Here is a 17,617-nt window from a genome sequence, read left to right as displayed (position 1 = left end):
AGGTGGTACGTGTCAAAGTTACATCCACATGGATGGCAGGACCCAAGGTTTCCCAGCAGAACCTTTCCCAAAGCATCACACTGCCTCCGCCGGCTTACCTTCTTCCCATAGTGCATCCTGGTGCCATGTGTTCCCCAGGTAAGCAACGTACACGCACCCGGCCATCCACGTGATGTAAGAGAAAACATGATTCATCAGACCAGGCCACCTTCTTCCATTGCTCCGTGGTCCAGTTCTGATGTTCACGTGCCCACTGTTGGCACTAAACAGGGGTCAGCATGGGCACCCTGACTGGTCTGTGTCTATGCAGCCCCATACACAACAAACTGTGATGCACTGTGTATTCTGACACCTTTCTATCAGAACCAGCATTAACTTCTTGAGCAATTTGAGCTACAGCAGCTCGTCTGTTGGATCGGACCACACGGGCCAACCTTCGCTCCCCATGTGCATCAGTGAGCCTCGGCCGCCCATGACCCTGTCGCCGGATCACCACTGTTCCTTCCTTGGACCACTTTTGATAGATACTGACCACTGCAGACCGGGAACACCCCACAAGAGCTGCAGTTTTGGAGATGCTCTGACCCAGTTGTCTAGCCATCACAATTTGGCCCTTGTCAAACTCACTCAAATCCTTACGCTTGCCCATTATTCTTAACTTAAAGCCCCCAAGTTTTTAATGTTGTTTATATGTCTATGTGGTGTTTTTAATATGATTTAAGACAAACCGTGTGCAAATTCATCAGTTAAAGGAACACTCCACTTTTTTTGAAAATAGGCTCATTTTCCAACTCCCCTAGAGTTAAACAGTTGAGTTTTACCGTTTTTGAATCCATTCAGCCGATCTCTGGGTCTGGCAGTACCACTTTTAGCATAGCTTAGCATAGTTCATTGAATTGGATTAGACTGTTAGCATCTCGCTCAAAAATGGCCAAAGAGTTTCGATATTTTTCCTATTTAAAACTTGACTCTTCTGTAGTTACACCGTGTACTAAGACAGACGGAACTATACTCTCATTCCGGCGTAATAATCAAGGAACTTTGCTGCCGTACCATGGCTGCAGCAGGCGCAATGATATTACGCAGCGCCTGTGACCCTTGCAACCATGGAGACATTTGTGAGAGACGCTGCGTAATATCATTGCGCCTGCTGCAGCCATGGTACGGCAGCAAAGTTCTTGATTATTACGCCGGAATGAAAGTATAGTTCCTAGCCATATCGGCCTAGAAAATCGCAACTTTTCATTTTCCGTCGGTCTTAGTACACGATGTAACTACAGAAGAGTCAAGTTTTAAATAGGAAAAATATTGAAACTCTTTGGCCATTTTTGAGCGAGATGCTAACGGTCTAATCCGATTCAATGAACTATGCTAAGCTATGCTAAAAGTGGTACCGCCAGAACCGGAGATCGGCTGAATGGATTCGAAAACGGCAAAACTCAACTGTTTAACTCTAGGGGAGTTGGAAAATGAGCCTATTTTCAAAAAAAAGTGGAGTGTTCCTTTAACACCTTTGCTGAGTATTTTCTCTTTAAAACTGCAGAGAAGAAAAGACCGTCTCAAAAACGCGAATCGCCGGTGTTTCTGACGTCGTCAGTGGAGGCGGGGCTAATTAGCATATTCATAGACCCGCGTATACTAAATGAAGCAAGGGTGTGGAGTTACATTCAAGCTATTTTAAGGCATGAAGAAATTAGTTTTAAATATGTCATTTTGATTATCAAAGATGAGTTTTAAGGGATAAAATTATTGACTACAGGGGGACTTTAAGAAAATTTAATGTAATTATATTCTAATAATAAATGTATTTAATTAATTCTTTAATAATAATAATAATAACATACATTATTTTAATTTAATTATTATTTAACAATAATATAAAGATGAGTGTGTAATAGTGTATACAGGCTTGTGTGTTTCAGCAGAGGTGCTAATGCACATCTGTAGAGTTCAGCTTTAAGCGCTGCTGCTGCTGCTGCTGTATTTCCTGCTTCTGTTGAATCATGTGCTCCTGCAGCAATATGGCGGGACTGACACGAGCGGACATGCAGAAATATGGCATAAGTTCATGTTGGATCTCTGCTGTATTACTGCTGCTTGTGTGTCGTGTAAACGCTCAGACGGAGGTTAATCATGTTCTGACGGTGGCCGATTCGAACTGGACGCTCATCCTGCAGGGCGAGTGGATGATCAAATTGTGAGTATGTGTGTGTGTGTGTGTGTGTGTGTGTGATCTCATCTGATCCGCGAGCTGCAGGAATCTAGTGTGAATGATTGAGATGCGTTGATCAGATCAACAGCGCGGGATTCTATAACGCTCTGCAACAATGTATCCGTTTATACTGTTAATGTGTGTTTGTTATGCAGTGAAGTATGTGCTCAGTTGCAACCGGAAGTGTTTATAAACATTTCTCTTTTTTTGCTGCAATAATATATGTAAATACGTGCAAATCGTTTCAGATCGTCATGTTATGCATTAAGCATCTATATGCACACATATTGTGGATGTTATTGCGTTTATACTGGCTTATGGTGAATATGATCTGATCATTAGGGTCACGCCCACATTTACATCCAGTATGCAGGGAGTTAATCATCATATATTAAAATCATATAATAAATAAATCATATATTATTTATGCATGCATGCATCCGTGTAAATCTCATGTGTTTTATTACAGTTATGCACCTTGGTGTCCGGCGTGCCAACATTTACAGGCAGACTGGGAGAATCTAGGAAGACAAAGTGAAAGTCTGGGCATATCAGTGGGCAGGGTTGACGTTACACAACAACCAGGTTTGTGTCTCTGTGTCTTAGGGGAAGTATGAAGAAAATAGTATAGAGAATTTTTTTTGTCGTGTAAACAAAATATATCACAATGCATTTATTTTACTGTTTTATTATATGATAACCATGTGGTAATGCATATATATATTGGCTAATCCAGTGAATTAAATGTTTTGTTTTTTTTTTTTTTTGGAACTCATCTTCACATTATGCAACAGTAGAGTTAAAACAAAAGAGTAAAACAGTGAAGCTAATACTATAAAACAGAATGAGCTGTTGAATATAGTGTAATTATGTGCGTGTGACACCATCACAGTGTGAACGCCTCGTATGGTTTGATCAACTGCAGCGTGTCTGGCATTTTAGCAGGAACACTGCTGGATTGTTTGAACACAGAGCTCCTCACAGACTCCCTTTAAGAGTTGTCATGTGGCTCAAATTAACTCTACTACAGCAGGACTTGAGTTGGGCTTTTAACATGATGACTGATATAACAGGGCTGTCACTAAATTTAATTCCTGCTGTGGTGTTGTGTACCATCATTGAGTGACATCATATCTTAAAGCTGCAGTCCGTAACTTTTTTTGGTTAAAAATTATCCAAAATCAATTTTTGAGCAACTACATAACCAGCCAGTGTTCAAAACTATCTCCTTACCTTAGCCCGATTCACAACGGTAAGCTTGTAATAATGTTTTATAATAAAATCAGTACTGGTGGATTTCCGCGGGAAATTCGAGCATGCAGCCATTCGTCTTTGCGTCATTACGTCACGTCTTTACATAAAGAAAGAGTCCCATCTAGTAGCTATATGGCATTTATAGCCTTTTCTCACAGCAGCTGCAATAATTAAAGGTATCATTTTGATGGCGGATTGTAATCCAGAAAAATCCAAATGACAATCATCAGTGACAACTGGAGATTCACCTGTAGTCAAAAGCAAAAGACTTCAGACTACGGAGTGGCTACAGAAATTGAAATCTACAGCTAACGCTAATACACACTAAATACACAGTCACGCAATGCTGATGTTATTAACATTAACAATTTGAGAACAAACAATAATAATTTGCACAGTTTGACGTGATCCGAGCTAAGCAATTGTTAGATTTAATCACCACTGGCAGCGCGATTTATTGTTAGGCTTTTTTTCCTCAGTTGGTCAGAACAAAAGTGGCGGACATGTTACTTACTTGTTCAGACATTTTCCAGTGAAAATTCTTATTTTGGTCATACTTCCTAGACTACAGTCTGTGATTCGGAAGTACAGTATCCACCGGTGCAGGTGACTGACAGCAAACATTAGATTCATTCGCGCTGAGGAGTCGTGCCGATGCACAACCCACGTGAAGATGATAATTCCGCAAAAATAACTGCAATTGCAGGTTTCAAACAGAGATGGCGACAAAGAGGCAAAACTTACAGACTGCAGCTAAAGCATAGGGGTGTTGAAATTAATCATTTCTATGATGCATCACAATGAGGACATGGACGATTCTGCATCGACGCAGTAATAGACCATAATCGATTATAAACTACTGATGTTTCTCTGACATGATTCGTCACACACGCGCTTCTCGCTCTAGCGTAAAATGGCGGAGGGAGGCGAAACACAAAAGCGAGTAAAAAAAAAAATGCACCCACTATTTTAATCGAAGGGCAAAAGGGCCAAAAAATGTGAATTTTAAACACATCAACAACACATAAAATACGTGTATTTCACACGTTACATGCGTGGTGTTTGCGCATGGAAAAATCAACGCGTTAAATACACGTATTTTATGTGTTGTTGACGTTAAAATTTATGTGTTTTTGGCTCTTTTGGCCTTCCATACTATTTTAACATTTACAGCGTGCAAGCGTGTGTGAGAGAGAGCGTGTGCGTGCGAGTGTGTGAGCGTTATTGTAATTTAAGTACACTATTTGACAGTTTCCTGCACTTTTAGTATTTACTAGTGTTTATTAGTTCTAAATGCTCCTTTCGTCTGCTGTGTTCAGACTTTTTCAGAAGTTTTGTTTTGATGTTTGCTACATTCAGGAAGTGTGCTTACTTGGAGTAGATGAAAAGGAAGTTCATATATCTGACTGCTTGTATTCATTGACGAAAATGTGCAGTAATATTTAAAATTGAGGATGCGACGCATCGTGGAATCAAATCGAATCATTGACAAGATAATTGTAATCGAATCGTGAGACCAGTGAAGATTCACAGCCCTATTGTTGCAGCTCCTCTCTTTCCAGTCTGTCAGTAACGCTCTGTTTAGTTCCTGTCTCTATGAAGCCCCTCCTTCTGAAAACACAATGTGCTCTGATTGGTCGGCTGGAGTAGTGTGTTGTGATTGGTGTTTGGGGAAATGTCCCGCCCCTTACCATAACCTCCAGTTTCAACACTCTACTAAGTAACTCAACCAGGCCCCGCCCCTTTATTCTGCGTATGAATTATTTAAATGAGGAATACTGTGACGTGTTCATTCCCAGAAGAAAACTTGAGAAACAGTGACACTGATATAGAGAATAACTCCCACTGGAGGGACTTTGTGCAGCGCTTTCATGCTCAAACCGCAAACATTACACACTAAAGAGATGTAAAAAAGCAGAATAGGTCCTCTTTGTATACCATTATATCCAGACCCGATTCCCTTTGAACACTAATTATATTTTAAAAGCAATCAAAGCTAATAATGCAGGTGTTGTCTTGTTCTTCTGAATGGCATCTCTCTTGTAAATCTCAGCTGTCAGGGAGAAAACGCCTTTTACTGTGTCTCTCTGTCAGGAAGCTGTCAGGCTGTACTCTTATTACAGCTCCGCTATAGACCGTATACCGCCTTCCCATGCCGAAGGGATTCTTTTGCCCAGTATAGGATGTGCTCGCTCTTCTATCTGCATCAATATATCCGTCCTCTCTTCTTTTGTTCTGCAGGTCTGAGTGGGAGGTTTCTGGTTACAACACTGCCGACTATTTTTCAGTAAGTCCTCAGATGGCTGAATTTACATTCCCTCAGGTGTTCTGACAAAACTCGCTTTCAAAACTCGTTTAAAATCTTCTTTCAGGTTCCATTTTTTTTTTAATTAAAAAAGTTCATTGTGTAATTCAAAGTTTAAACCCATCTCACCCACAGCGCTAAAGATGGAAATTTCCGCAAATATGTTTCATCACGGACTATTGAGGATATCCAAGCTTATGTTGTGGACCAAAAGTGGGCGCTGGTTGAGCCGGTGCCAGGATGGAAGTCGCCATCTTCTCTTCTGTAAATAAAACCTTTCCTGTCTGCAAAAGTGCTGATGTGTTTGCTTCATGAAATCTCACATGTACATTTTTTAAGCATGAAATCATTTTATTCTTTTACAGGATGTCAGGAATGGCTAATCTGTTTCGTCTCTCCGTGTGGATCAGAGTAAGAAACATTTTGCAGTTTGTTCTGTAGTTTTGTCTTTAAAATTGGCATCATTTACTCATTCTGAACACTTATTATGTTCACGCTGGTCTGAAAAGGATGAAAACACCATAAAAATATCAAAGTAATCCATATAACACCGTTTCCTAACCAGACGCGATGCGATACGATTCCAGCGACAAACAATTTATCTGTCCACACCAGACGCAACACGAAAAAGTTAATCAAAAATCACAGCCAATCAGAAGAGAGCGTGGGCGGGCTCTCTCGGCACTCGCAACGAAATGAATAAGTAAATAATCAAATTCATGAATATTACACCATTTAAACATTATTAAAAATACATACTGAGTTACTGAAACCATTTTTGTCATAGAATACACTTGTCCACAATGAGTTGACAGTTTGAACGTTCTTGTTTCCTTTCATTTATTTTGAAGATCTGAGGTGAATTTTTCATTGTTGCTTTCAGCACGGTTATAAAAGACACAAAATGATATTCAAACTCACATTAGACGTGTTTAACATTAAATAAAGCATATAAACATTACCTGAGATTATCATCGTCATACTTTTTGTTGTTCCAGCCGTGATGTCACAAAATAGAAACCGTTTCTAAAATAGAATAGTCATGTGTCGCCGTCGCGGCTAGTTAGTAAAAAAACTCTGATTTATATGGAAAAGATACCTTTAATCGTGTGTCGCGGCGCGTCTGGTCAGGACACGGTAACTGTATCGACGCATTAATTTCCCAGTCTGCAGTGATACTTTTATTATTTAAATTATTAATAATTAATAATTTAACATGAATAATTATTTGTTAACATTAGTTGACACACTGCAAAAAAAAAAAATGTTTTCTTCAGTATTTATTTAGACATTCTTACAGATGCATTTACTTGAGAAGCAAAGTTTTTCTTTTCTGAAAAAGAATCATCAAAATTACTTGAGTTTATGCTTAAAATAAGAAAAAATATCTGCCAATGGGGTCAGAAAAATTAATTTAAAGTGAAAGCAAGATTATTTTTTCTGACTCCGCTGGCAGATATTTTCTTTTTTTTTTTTTTTTTTTTTTAAGCAAAATGTCACTTCATTTTGATCATTTTTTAGAAAACATGACTGAATACCTTCAGTCATTTTGCATCTCAAGTAAATCTCAATTTAACCCCTAACTGTCACCCCCTTATATTTTGCATAGACGTGAAAATGCACTATCCAAACATTAATCGTTGCATAAATAAATGCTTTGGAATATAATCCTAAGGTCTTGGTCTTGTTTTAAAGAAGACACTCAGCAGATTGTTGCTGAAGTGAATGCACTTCCAAAACTGAAAGTGTATAAAATTTAAAATTTACTGTAAATCAAATGTACTGTACTAATTTTTTATTTTATTTTATATAAAATATACATTTTACAAAATAGGTTTTACTCTAAAATTGATATAAAATCAAAGCCATATGTCTAACCAAGTTGTGTTCCAAATTTGAAGTTGATATCACAAAAATTAAAGTTCCCATGAGATTTTGTTTAGGCGTTGTACCAAAAATAGCCACCGGGTGTCACCAACATTCCATTGAAATTATTTTGATGCATTTTGATGCAAATTTCTGTCCAAATATCACATCTATCACAAAACAGACACCAAATATGGAAGTTTGAGATTCAGATCTTTCTGACGATACATGTTTTGTCAAGATTAGAAAAGTTTTGAAATCAAAATAAATTTTGTAATATGAAACATGACACCGCCCACTAGGGGGAGGAGCCCGCTAACAGGATTTAAAGTACCGTTTCCACGGTAAAGCAATGTCCAATTTCAAAACGGTTTTCACAGGATGAATAAGTTTATAAGCTTTCGAATGATACCAAATTTATGATGATACAAAAAAAGGCAATAAATAAAAATGGTGTCAAGCGTCCTGCTTAGATATTTGTACTAGGGAAAAAAAGACAAAAATACTGAGTAAGAACATCATTTTTTTGCAGCTTAACATGAACTAACAATGAAAAATACTTCTAGAGCATTTATTAATCATTTACTAATACATAATAGAAATCAAAAGTTGTATGTGTTTCTTATATGTCCGTTTTGGAGCTTTATGCTTTCATTCACTGAATTGAAACCTGTCTTTTACGTATATTGATTATATCCCTGTTTTGTCCGTTTATCCCAGCAAATCCACACGTACCTGACGAACACTCTCGGTATTCCTTCCTGGGGTTCTTATGTGATATTTGCCATCATCACACTCTTTATGGGACTGATACTCGGCCTGGTAAGTTTAAAAACATCATTTCCACAGTTTAGATAGGTTAATGTATTATTCATGTTCAAAGCATAGAGTGATATGCTTTACTCTTTGCATGAAAGTATCTCATGCATAAATCTTCCTGCAAACGGACCATCCGCGGTACTGATCTAAAAAGACCATTTACCGAAGGGACCCGATAAAGTGCACTTGACTTCATCGAATGCGAGCGCTCTATGAAGCAGATCGCACGTACAGATACATGATGACTTGCAGCAGAAGGAATTATATAATGCATTTTGAAATAAAGATGCTTCTACATTATACAACTGTGCGTTGTGTAACGCTGGTCGATTCTGCGGCTCTTTTGAGGATACAGTGGGTGGTTCTCTTCTCACATGTAGTGGATCAAACTTTCAAAAGTGAACTTCCACTGGTGGGTTTGAAATAATCACTCGGTCTAATAATGAATATCTCAATTAGATGCTGGTTCTGATCGCTGACTGCATTTGGCCATCCAGACCAAAGCGCAGAGAAGACAAAACAGGTGAGATTAGAAACACACTTTCTTTGCACTACACTTTTTAGTTTTAACGTTAATTGTACAATGTTTTTACAGATACTGTACTTTGTTTACATTTACTTTGAATATACTGATGTTTTATTATTGTATATTGCATACTACATTTGGTATCACATTACAATAAGGTCCCATTAGCTAACATTAGTTCAATCATGACAACTCGCCGAATAGTTTTAGCACATTATTGAATATGGCAATGTTAACTCTTTCCCTGCCATTGACAGAATTTTCCAGCTTTCCGTGTTTTCGCTGTTATTCGGTAGGGGGCACTATTACACATCTTCTGAAAATCTTCAGATCAAAACAGACAAAAATAGAGCAGAAACAAATGATAAATGCGTTGCTTATTGCACGTTGTAGTCTTTTTGTTCAGAATGTTGCTTTTTTTAATGAAACTTACCCACTTTCAAGTGTTGATAAAGGAATGAAGCTAGAATAAAACAGTTTTTTTGTTGTTGTTTAAAATCAAAGGCTCTGTTCTTTCTTTTGATATATTGTATGTTCAGATATTCATACATCAAAATATTCTGGAGGCTTTTTGTGAAAATTATCAAAAACACTGGCAGTGGCTGGCAACTTTTTTAACCCTAATAATTTATTTTAATAATATAATAGTAAAATACACAAGATATTAATTAAGTCGTCTTTTCTGAAGAAATTAAATAAATAAATGAGTTTAAGCTTAAAGAAAGAAAAAATATCTGCCAATGTGGTCAGAAAAATACGCATAATTTAAAGGGAAAAGATTTTTTTCTGACCTCATTGACATTGATTTCCTGTTTTAATAAAAAAGGCACTTGTTTTCTGAAAAATGTATAAAAATTAAGACTTAGGCCATGTGTCCACCAAAGCGTTTTTAGCCAGCTGTAAACACTAGGCGCTGTGAGCGCTTGAGAGCTATGATACGGAATATCCACAGAAGTGTTACTAGTATCTCATTTCACAGATAGTTTGTTTCTATATAAAAATATTAGTGATGCACAGATGTATCGGCCTATACAATAAAAGCTATTATTATCACTATTGGCCATCGATTATATCCTGTCAATCAAAAGGGTGTGGAAAAAGATGTTCAGATTGCAACTCATACTGTGTGTGAAGAAAATGGCTCGTGTTGAATTTATTTAACGCAACAATAACGCATTAACAAAAATAGCGACGTTAAAGCAAGCTCTATTTGATCCTATGAATCACCCGTAGTTCAAGCCAGGGTTGCCAGGTCTGCATTTTTGTTGTTGTTGTTCTGTCCATTTTATCACGAAATTCAAACAATAAATGGCTTTTTGACGCTCTTAAATGTGACATGACGGATCGCTGTAGCGCCTCAGATCAAGCAGCAGAGTGAGTCTTTTCTTCCACTTTAATACAAGTTATATCTCGAAAAACATGCATGAACATCAAAAGGTATGTTGAAAGATACAGTACAGCTTACCGGAATGTATCATGTCTCACATAATCACTTTATCTGTGTTTCAACTGCTGAAAGACGTCAATAAAACAGCTTGTGAACAATGTCACATAACATCACATTTACATCAGGAATGTTTTCCAGTGTTCACAGTTCCTTAGTTAGCTATAATAAAACACTAGAGAGGAGCTTAATTACCGTTAATTATATGTTTGAATAAATTTGCCATGAAGACAAGTGCTTATGAAAACTACCTTATATGAAAATGAGTTTTATACAAACATTTCAGATTTATTTTTGTGTAATTATTATATATGAAAATAAATAGCAGCTGAATTTAATACCTGTGTTGTTAATTGTAACCTAATATTATAGTGTAGCAAATGAGAGGGTTTCCTGTATAGGGTTTCCTGTTCCTCCCCTCAAAAAAAATAAATAAAACTATCGGTATCGGAAAAATTTAGTATCGGTGCATCTCTATTTATTATATATTATATTGTAATCTGTTTATGTTATACAAGCAGAATGTGGCGGTTGGTCGGTGTTGTATTTGTCCCGCCCCTCCTCCACTCTGATTGGACGGCTGGCTAAAAAGAGACAGTGATGAGCGCAGCGTTTTACTCAAAGTTGAGCATTCTTCAACTTGAGGTGACCAGTAAAAAACGCAGAGCGCTCAGCGCTTGAATGGGAAAAAGACGCTCAGTGCCTTGTTAAGCTCCTGGCATTTAAAAAACGCGGTGCTCCCATTGAAAACAATTGGAAAAGTACGCTAGTCGCTGGAAAAAACGTTTTTGGTGGGTGTATCTTGATTTAAGAATATTTAGATATTTATACTGGGAATAAAGACAAGATTTGTTTTGGCAGTATATGCTACAGTTTGTATTTAAGTCAAAACATCATTTTTTTTTTTTTTTTAATGCACACAAGAGTTCAGTCAACACAGTGGTTTTGAATTGACTCACTGAAATTGACACTTTGAACTGATGAACAGATTGAAATATTGCTGCTATATTTTGAAATAATTGTAAATATATTGTGCATATTCAATAGTAACGGCCAGCTCTGCTTATAAGTACAACTTTACTTGGTCAATAAAGTCAAGAGTTGTTATTGAACCTTCCCTAATATAATGAATAATTTCAATCTTTGTACCTCTGCAGTTGTGATTGTGAAAGAGGAAGTGTCAGAGGAAGAGGTGGAGGACATGCTGACGGAGGAGAAGCGCGCGTCTGACCTGGAAAATGAGAGTGAGAGAGTGTCCGGTGACGAATCGACCGAAGAGGAAGGACCGCTGACAGATGGAGCAGCCAGTGGCAGTGAGCAGCCGCCATCAGAGGGGGCAGCAGAGAGATCAGTGAGGAAACGCAAACCACAGCAGCCGAACACCGCAGAGGGAACCTAATGTGCCCGCCCAGGTCAGCGGATTGCAGTTGCCACCAAAAACAAGAGGAAGCTGCCATAGCTGTAGGATATGCAATGCAAAGCCAGCTATTGGCTGATTTCTGCGCCATTCGTCGTGCAGAACGCGGTTTGCCCATGTGACGCTTTCCTCACATTTTACCTGCTTCACGCTGCAGTTTAATATGTTTTAGTTATAAAAGACTAGTTGCTTAAAGTTATTGCTCAAAGTTGCCAAACATTGACATACCTTCTTTAAAGGGATAGTGATAAATTCTGTCATTTACTCAACCTTGTTGGTTGATGGACCCCATTGACTTCCATAGTATGGAAAAAAAATACTATGGAAGTCAATGGGGACCATCGACTGTTTGGTTACAAACATTCTTCTAAATATCTTCTTTTGTGTTCAGTGGAAGAAAGAAATTTATACAGATTTGGAACAACTTGAGGGTGAATAAATGATGACAATTTTAATTTTTGGGTGAACAATCCCTTTAAGATTTTATATTTTCTATAAACACCAAAAATATAAATCATTTTAATGCTGAAGTTACGATAAAAAAAACATGTTTACGATGTATTTGGATGAATCTCACAAAATCTGTCAAGAAATATCTGGCTCATATTTCACCTCAAAATCAAAAGAAAAAAATGTTATTAATGTTTTTGACATGGTGACATTTTTCATGATGATTAAGCACATAACGTTAGTATTTGTTGTACTGCCTTTATGCTGATTTTAATAATTGTTTTAATAAATTGTATAACTAATTTTATATTTGTACTTCTCTATATCTTTTCTGCAGTATCCTGTTGTATACAGTAAAGTATTTTTTTCTTTTTTTAAATTACTGTATTACAGTAATGAAAATTGAGAATTACAGAACTCTAAACTAAATTGTAATGATGCATTACAATAATGAAAATTATTAATATATTGGGAGAGATGCTTAATTGTCATGAAAATGCAAAACATCTTAATGATCTTATAGATATATATTTTAATTATTATTTTTGAGTGAAATATGAAGAACGTGTTCTTAGCAGGTTTAATGACTCATCCATTACACTGTTGTTTTACCACAATTCCTTAATTATTCTATATTTGCTGTAATGAACGCTTTCATGTTTCACATTCCTGTGCCACAACTGAATTCCTGCATTTACAATCCTGACTGTTTTCAGAAGGAAAGGATCTTAAAGTATGGTAAATATGAAGGGTATTTTTGCACTATTGCATTCATCCACACATGATGCACATAGTGTTGAGCAGCACAATCTGTCCGTAATCATCGTTACATAAACACGGGAGATCATCAGAAGGATGTTTTGCGCACCAGGTCTCAGGATAAGTATTTCTCAATGGTATGAAGACATTGTTTTGTACAGTGTAGATTTGTAATGTATTCCCAGTAATTGCAAATGAAATTGATAATTTGCACAATAAAACATTGACGATGTCTTTGGTATTAAAATTGGTGCAGTCTTTGACTGGCGGCTCGACGGTCAGTTGCCTTTAATTTTTTATACTATTGACAGACTGTTTAAATCTGTGTAGCAAAATAAATATTGGTGATATTTGTAAGTGGTAACCAGCACAGAAACACACCAGCACATCTGTAAAATGTTTCTGTGTCGTTTATCCTATGCTGAACATCTTGTCAATTTCATTGTATGGTGTGACAGATTGTTATATTGTTCATATTGTGTAATGTGTTTAACTGCTGGTTGTATGTGTTCATTAAAAAGTTTGACTTGATATGAAGTGTTTTTGGACTTTTAGTTTGCCATGTCAGCATTAAAACAGAAAATAATTTCAGTTTGCGAAAACAACAAATTGCATTTATCCCAGTGCAATGTCTAAGTCCCCTTAAAACTGACATCTATTGGCCATGAAACTGCATTGGCATAATCATTGAAATACAGCTTTGAAAGCATCACCACAACATTTAAACATTAAGGGCCAGATTTACTAACAGCTTGTGTCAACGCAAACCCTATTTTGGCTTTAAAAACTATTGTCGTGATTTACTAAAGACATAGTGGAAATATTAGCAATGAAAAGGAGTGGACCGTTATTTTTGCACCTGACTTTATTGCATATGCATTTGTTGGAGCTGGAGATGCAAAATTTATGGGCAGATAGTATTTAAATCAATAATGCTATGCGGTTTACTAAGGTTTGCAGTAATCAATGGCTGCGTTTAACTCGGGGTGGCCAAAAGTAGCCCAAAAACAGCCCAATGCAATTTTCTCCATCGAGGGGGCAAATTCTCCACTGAATTTGTATGTCTGGGGTGTGTTTTGGGGGTGTTGAAGCACCAAAATCGTACATACAGGGGTGTAAATCAACCCGTGGCAACAATTTAAAAGTAGCCCAATTAACTCCACTTTTAGACATGCACTCTCTTAGCACTTCCCCTCGGAAGAATCTCCGCCGCCATTTTGAAGTGTGTTAAACTTCGTCAAATTGACGAGGGAAGTTTATTTGGACAGACCCCCTTGACCCCTCGATTTTGACCAAGGGAGCGAGTCTACTCACATGTACACTTCAGATAGCCCCATAGACCACAATGCAACATGGTTGACGTCACAACAGCAGCTCGCAGTGCTTGCACAAGTGATCAAGGGCGTTTCATTTAAACCAAGTAGTGGGATCTCATGCAACATAAGCAATGACATATATCTGAGTGAACGAAGTTAGCCAGGTAAGGGCATTAAACACTGTCATTTGCACCATTATTTAATGCCCAAATAAAGTCTGATTTAATCAATTTTGCACCTGACAGGACATTGAATTTGTGCAGTCAGACAGTAGATCACCCGCAGAACTTTCACACGCTAGGAAGTTCACACTGAAGGTCTGTGGATGATGCATTTCAAGGTAGGAAGGCATCAAGGCATGTCTGAATCCAAAGTTAGCTTCACTTCCTGTCTCCTGAGACACCTTCATCTGATCGATATTTGAAGGCAGCATAGATGTATCCTTCGCTGTCTTTGATATCCCACAATCCTGTGCTTTCAATTCTGTGACAGTTGATCTAAAAAATAAAGCCTTGGAACGTGTCCTCCGAAGGCAGCATTGTTCAGTTTTTGGATGCCGTCATTGTGTTTCAGGATCCTTCATGAATCCTTTATAGGGGTTTATGAGACTGACTGACAGTACATTGATATGTGGCTATATAGACCTTGAGCGCCAGAGAAACGAGCGATAACCATCTTTAGAATTTTGTCTTTGAACTTCTGTTTTTGCTGTAGCTGTTGAAGTGGATGTCATAACAAATATCAGTAGACCGGGAAGATATTAAAACGAGCGGTTCATTCATAAATCCGTAAGATCTTACCTTCATGCTGTGGAAATACAAACCTGAAGACAGAACACAACGAGTGCAGTGCTGAAAAGGGAATGGAAAATAGCAAATAATAAAGTGAATTTTAAAAAAAAGTTATTGAATTTTACATTTTTTTATTGTAGGGCCCTATGAAATCCGTTTTATTTTTTCCCAAATTCCGTTTTATTTTTTCCCAAATTCTGTTTTTTCTGTTTTAATTTTTCTGGATTCCGTTTTTCCCGGGGTTTTTTTTGTTTTTCTTTTTTGGACATTTTAATGGTTTATTAAATATTAGTAATCAAAAAGCATGTCTAATTAATTTAAATAATAAAACTTATCCAATATACCAACAATTTATAAAAAAAAAAAAAAAAAAAGTTTGAACTTTTCTGGATTCCATTTGGTTCCATAATAGTTTAATTACATTTTAATAATCAAAAAGCATGTCTAATTAATTGAATTCTTAAAAACACCAAAATTTATTAATTAAAACATGTATTTTTTCAGAAATTCGGTTGCGTATTTTAATTTTTCCGGCAACCAAATGAACGCATACCATTTAATTTATCTTTTAATCATGAAATTAAACTTTTTTGTCAAATGTGCTGCACAACAGAGCTTTACTGTTAAAATTAAAACATGGAAGAAAAACTGAGATTATTCCTTAAAAATATAGTTTTAATAATTTATTATTAAATTATCTATTCTACTGTACAACAATAATAGGCCTATGTTTCTGTCAAGTTAAAGCGAACTTTTATTTTGACGGGTTGTCGAGAGCTTTGAGTTTCTCTGAGTTTATGACGATGGTTTTCTCAAACGAAGCGGTTAAACGCTGATGAAGTGACTTTCAGAGCGGCTCTGGAGATGAATTTCGTGCGTTCATTTCCTCATATAGCGAGGCGACAGAGGATGAAAACACTGCGAGCGTCGCACGTGCTTCAGTGTGTGTGTGTGTGTGCGTGCGTGCGCGTGTGTGTGTGAGGTAAATGAAACCGCGCTTCCGCGTTATTCATTTCAGAGGCACACAGACATGCAGGATTCATATTTAAATAGTCTTTGTGTGGTTTAATATTCACGGACACTAGTCTATATCGCGATTTGATTTTAGTGTACTGACCTGCTCATCAAAAAATTGACAAATTCCGTGACATTCCGCGTTATATACTAAATTCCGTTTTTGTGACTGGATTCCGCGCTTCCGTCCGTGTTTTCTCCATCGCGGAAATCATAAGGCCCTATTATTGTTATGAAAAATGCACAAAAATACTATTTTTTTCTTTCAATTTTTATATGAAAACAAAACACGTTTTACTCAAACTGAATAAATCAAAACTAGTTGTGTTCCAAATTTGAGCTTGATATCTCAAAAAATGAGCTTTCAGTAAAAGTTTGTTTGGGCGCAGTATCAAAAGTTTCCACTAGATAAAATTAGTTTCCCATTCATTTCCAATTCAAATAATTTTTGACCACGAACAATACAAGTGTGACTATTTTTAATGGCCATTTTTTCACACTAGTAGTTAACAGTTTGGCTCAATTTATTTCTCTTGACCTCAAAAACTGTTTGATGTGCTTAAATGTGTAGTTTAGACAATGGTACGGAATTGATAAAGGTTCTGTTGACACACACACACACACACACACACTAAAAGATCATATTTTCGTCTATTAACCAGAGGGTTAGTTGGCTAACTGATACTTTGATTCGATCAGTAAGCGATCTCCGCGGTGTGTGTGAAGTTGAGGTGTGTGTGCAGCGGTTGTGAAGCACTGAAGCTGTTACGTAAAGCTGCAGAGGAGGCACATCTGAACATCCTACACACTGGAGGAGAAAATACTGCCATCATTTAAACTCACGTCAGGAGAATCTCACCAAACCTGTCGGGAATGTGTCTGCAATATATTCCACCCCCCCAAAAAATTTCACTTTAAGATGAAGACTGAATGAAGCCTATTAAAGACATTATATTACATTATTTAATGAAACTTAATACACAAACCATATATATAACTATATATATATATATATATATATATATATATATATATATGCATACACACACACATATATAAAGTATACTAATTACACTAATTAAAGAAAGATTTTTTGCTGATTTAAACTCAAAATGATATTATAGTAATAATTTAATAATTACCTCTGAGAATAATGATAAATTCATCTGTAAAACATCCTGATGCATTATTACAGTAATGAGAACACAGCGGGAAAAAAATTATTTTACTTTCTATTCTTGTTTTCCAGTACAAATATCTTAAATCATGAAGCATAATGACTTCAGTTATTAATTCTTCTTATTTTCTGAAAATTGCACCAAAACATTTTTGAGTTTATGATTAAAACAAGAACAAATATCTGGCACTGGTGTCAGAAAAATCTACTTAATTCAAAGAGAAAACAAGATAATTTTTTTCTGACCTTATTGGCAGATATTTTTAT

General features: G+C 36.6%; 1 protein-coding gene across 1 annotated transcript; it reads left to right on the top strand.

Moving 5' to 3' along the window:
- Nucleotides 1-1,984: 1,984 nt before the first annotated feature.
- On the top strand, nucleotides 1,985-13,583 carry tmx4 (thioredoxin-related transmembrane protein 4). Its single transcript, XM_051867089.1, has 8 exons — nucleotides 1,985-2,197; nucleotides 2,682-2,797; nucleotides 5,708-5,753; nucleotides 5,907-6,035; nucleotides 6,137-6,182; nucleotides 8,358-8,459; nucleotides 8,916-8,979; nucleotides 11,584-13,583. Exons 1-8 carry the CDS (start codon nucleotides 2,004-2,006, stop codon nucleotides 11,823-11,825), a joined length of 939 nt encoding a protein of 312 aa, XP_051723049.1. The 5' UTR covers nucleotides 1,985-2,003; the 3' UTR covers nucleotides 11,826-13,583.
- Nucleotides 13,584-17,617: the final 4,034 nt, after the last annotated feature.

The sequence above is a fragment of the Ctenopharyngodon idella genome, chromosome 17 (genome assembly GCF_019924925.1).
Source record: "Ctenopharyngodon idella isolate HZGC_01 chromosome 17, HZGC01, whole genome shotgun sequence".
Taxonomy (NCBI): domain Eukaryota; kingdom Metazoa; phylum Chordata; class Actinopteri; order Cypriniformes; family Xenocyprididae; genus Ctenopharyngodon; species Ctenopharyngodon idella.
This window is presented reverse-complemented; position numbering and strand designations above follow the sequence as displayed.

Excerpts from the sequence above, each read along its gene's own strand:
- tmx4 (XM_051867089.1), top strand. The coding sequence starts at position 2,004 with ATGTGCTCCTGCAGCAATATGGCGGGACTGACACGAGCGGACATGCAG. Across the intron at positions 6,036-6,136 it reads AAGTCGCCATCTTCTCTTCT|GATGTCAGGAATGGCTAATC; the intron begins GTAAATAAAACC and ends ATTCTTTTACAG. Across the intron at positions 6,183-8,357 it reads GTCTCTCCGTGTGGATCAGA|CAAATCCACACGTACCTGAC; the intron begins GTAAGAAACATT and ends CGTTTATCCCAG.